General features: G+C 37.9%; 1 protein-coding gene across 1 annotated transcript in view; it reads right to left on the bottom strand.

Annotated features, from left to right (window-relative positions):
• Nucleotides 1-408: 408 nt before the first annotated feature.
• The window catches only part of LAMB1 (laminin subunit beta 1), a 77,921-nt gene continuing 74,564 nt past the window's right edge, over nt 409-3,765 (bottom strand). The window contains exons 31-33 of the mRNA XM_007455347.1: nt 2,256-2,432; nt 771-930; nt 409-600 (exon numbers count right to left, since the gene is read on the bottom strand). Of these exons, the coding sequence (XP_007455409.1) occupies nt 464-600; nt 771-930; nt 2,256-2,432 (474 nt within the window). The 3' untranslated portion in view covers nt 409-463. The remainder of the gene's footprint in view (nt 601-770; nt 931-2,255; nt 2,433-3,765) is intronic.

Raw genomic sequence — 3,765 nt, 5'->3', positions numbered from 1 at the left:
GCCTAGAGCAAGGAATACTTACAGGAGATTGGAGCAACTGAGCAGACAGTGAAATGGTGCTCCTTCCACTTTAATCTCCACCTGGGAATCCAACTGGGAGGTGATTGGAGGTGATTTTAGGGGTGGATTTGTAGAGGATATTGACCCAGACAGATGACTGATACTTGCTTATAGACATAAGAAAAAATTAGCATCTCTCTCTATGCAGGCAATCAGCTTGCTTTGAAATCCATCTTTACAGTGAAAATAAATTGTTTGTTAAAGGGATTCATGAATGCTAAATCAGGAAAAGTAACAATGAGTTTAAGAATTATTCCGAATATATATTTATATAAAAGCACTGTACTTTATTTAACTCCATACAAAATGTGGCGATTAAAAACATTAAAAGTTTTTACAATGCAGTGATTTTGCTTTGGTCACACACCGTAGCCATCCTTTACTTACAGCTCCTCCTCCTCTGTTACAAGCAGGTGCTGTAAACAGCCACTTTCTGGCTTATATCCTTTAGGAGTGAACGGACTTCTCCTTCCAGTCTTACTAATTCTTGAGCTTTGTCTTCTAGATATTTTTGATTGTCCTCATATTTTCTTTCTAAATCTGTGGGAGATGAAAAGGTTTGAGCAGTTACACTACTATGATGATCTCAAAATCAAATACTGATCCTCTTTGCCTATACGGCTCTATTTAAGTGCCTAAGACAGAGTGAATAGATGTTTACCATTTAAATAAACTAAAAAATCAAGAGTCTTAAGAAAAAAAAAATCTACCTTTCAGGAGTTGCAGCTTGCTGTTTGCTTGAGCCAAAAGTGTTTTTGCTTCGTTTTGTAGCAGTTCAGCTTTCCTTCTGGCATCAGCTGACTCTTCAGTTTTTTGGGCAATTATGTTTTCTACTTTCTTGTACTTTTCATCAAGCTCACCGTCCAGAGTCTGCAGTTCCACATTTCAACACAAAGAGGTAATAGCATCAGCAGTTATATTTAAGCCTGGTAAACGGTGGCAAGCTTGGATGAGATTAACTTGCATGGCAAGCATTCTGAATTAAAGGCCATGACCAAGGGTACTCAGGCTTCAAGCTCCCCAGTAGTAAATAACATTAACTTGAAACAGTGGAATTAGATACAACGTTGGCATGAATTTTTTAAATGAAAGATCTTAAAGACATGTTGTGGTAGGCTTTTGGGGATTAGTACTTTTCTATGGAGATGTTGTAGGAGAATTAGGGTTTCTCAGAGGTAGGTTTGCTGAGATCCAAATAGTTTGATCTCTCAAAAGAAGCCAATTTTGAAAAAAAAAAAAAAGGTAAGACCGTCTTGATTGTGACTAATTTAGGGTTGATAGAGACTTGCTATCAGGAAAATCGGAGGGAAGGCAGATTTAACAAAAGGAAGGGAGGGCAAGATTGTAGCACAAGTGGGGTTAATGGGGGTTTGGCAAGATGGTTGTGAGTAATTCTGTTGATAGAGGAATTTCATGTCAAGGGGTTTTGTTCTTATTTCTAGTGAAATTTAATATTGATGCAAAGTGTTCTATAAGAAGACTACTTGGGAGATTTACGCTCTCAGACCTGTAGGAACCTAGAGCAGAATGAAAAAGGACAGATGGGGCAGTAACCTTACTGTTCTCTTCCCCAAACCACAGGTGTGGGGAAGTCACCTGTATGTAATGCCTAAAAGCTAGTTGCTTCTAGGAAAAATCTCGACTTCAGTTTATAGCACCCTACAACACTCCTGAAAAGTTTAGAAAGGTTTCCTTAAATATTTGCTTACAGAAATTTAGAAATTAAATGTGTCTCAATGATTACTTGGCTTGAAATTTGGGCTTGAGACTTGCCTCTGCAAAATATAGTACCGTCCACTGAGAAGCAAGAGGTGGTTAATTCCCCATGAGCACAGAAGAGGTGAGATAAGGGTTCCCTACTAGCTGTTGTCTGTTAGGCTTTAAGCATTTTCTGCCCTGCTTTGAAAGATTTCTCAAAGGGCCAGGTAATTTACTGTTTGCCATAAAGGTCTTCCTAATTGAAATACAAGCTCAGTAATGCTTGTTTTAAGGTTTCACCCCTAAGTTAATTTCATTTTTCTAAACCCTTATCCAAGTTTGGATTTGAGGGCCTACATCACGTGTATGGATACATTAATATCCACTCCCATTCTTTTCCATCTGTGTCTCTGAAGACTGCTCTTTCAAAACAGGTCACTTGGAGAAAACTAGTTGCTCCTTTATCCACATAGCTGTGAAGTTCCAAATTTACTTACCTTCTTAACATCTTCTGCACTTTGTTTCACGGTATATACTACTTTTTCAATATATTCTGCCTCCCCAGAGTTCTGGGCAGCTTTCCGCTTAAGTTCTTCCACGTTTCTCTCTAGCTCGCTGAGGCGCTGGGAGGCATTGAACAGGGTTTCCTCGGAAGCTGCTGTTTCAGACTCGATCTAAAAGTGTCATCATTCAGCAAGCTATTAATTCAAGAAGTGGTAGCAAGTGCTATGACTGCAGTGTAGAGGAAGATTTAAAAAGCTGCTATGACATTGCTCTAGAACAAAAGAAATTTCAAGAAAGCTTATATAAAGTGCCCAAGTTTAAAATAGTCTCTGTTCTTTCACTTACTTCTGCTGTTCTAGGCTGAAATTTTTGTAAAATTTTTCGTTACTGAACCACCTCCAGGCAGCTTGATGTGTTGAGAAAGCAGCAGATGTGAGTAGAGGGATATCCACACAACTTTCTGAAGTATTATGGGTGGAAAAATTATAACTTCCAGTCAATTAATTTTAATTTTTTTCTATCAACTGGTAAATGTTTAGTAGCAGAGGTTATAGTACTTCAGAAACGACATGGAAATCAGGAATGTTAAAACTCTGAAAAGTTACTGTAGGATTAAAAGTTACTGTAGGATTGTGAGATGGCATAGGTCTGGGAATGTTATAACTGGAAGGAAGCTGTAAGTGCTCAAAATTATTTAGGGAAAAAGTATGTTATCTGTGCAACTGCTGAGGGTCCACGTTTGCTCTCATTTCAAAGTAATTAGTAACCGTTGTTTTTAAAGCTAGCCAAAGTAAGCCTGAACCATAACAGGAGAACCAGTTTCACTGAGCACCTAATTTTTCTGAAAAATGATCTTCAAGGCTGGGTCTATTCCACAGAATTACTCTGAATAACAATGTTGTAACTAATGGGTCAGTATATGCATCTGCTAGAATTTGTAACAGTTTGATTCTTAGCTGAGAGTTCACCCATTAGTGAACTTAGAAAACAGTTCTTAGGGACTGTTCTTACAAGATAACCCTTACAGTTTTAAATAGGCGAATAGTTCGTGACAAGCTTTCATTAGTGTGGTTTAGGTAAAAACTATTTTTTCTTACTGTTAACCTGAAACACTTCTGCCCACCATTATTAACTTGCAACAACAAGCCAGATATCGCCCCTACAGTTTGATTAATAGTTTCCATTTTGCTTTTCAAAACAGTCATTTTTAAAAATTTTAAAGTCACTTACTAACATGTTAACACCACACTGATAATTTGAAAATCCTAGAGATAGAAAAAAACAGTAATTGAAAGGGTTAGAACGTAGGTAGTCTGGTGGGAAAACATAATTTTTCTAAACTTGAACATGTAGCCACATGTAGCCTGAAGAAAGGGCCTTAAATTGCTCATAATGTAAGAGAGTGGCTTGGGAACGGTCCGGCTTCATTCTGCTGAGAGTAATGGAATAGGGGAAGATGGGCTTTTATCAACTACTGGTAGGGAAAGCAGGCTGAAAAAGCAT

This window comes from Lipotes vexillifer, unplaced genomic scaffold, assembly GCF_000442215.2.
Source record: "Lipotes vexillifer unplaced genomic scaffold, Lipotes_vexillifer_v1.1 scaffold234, whole genome shotgun sequence".
Lineage (NCBI taxonomy): Eukaryota > Metazoa > Chordata > Mammalia > Artiodactyla > Lipotidae > Lipotes > Lipotes vexillifer.
Note: the sequence above shows the minus strand (reverse complement) of the source record. Positions and strands in the feature narration are given on the sequence as shown.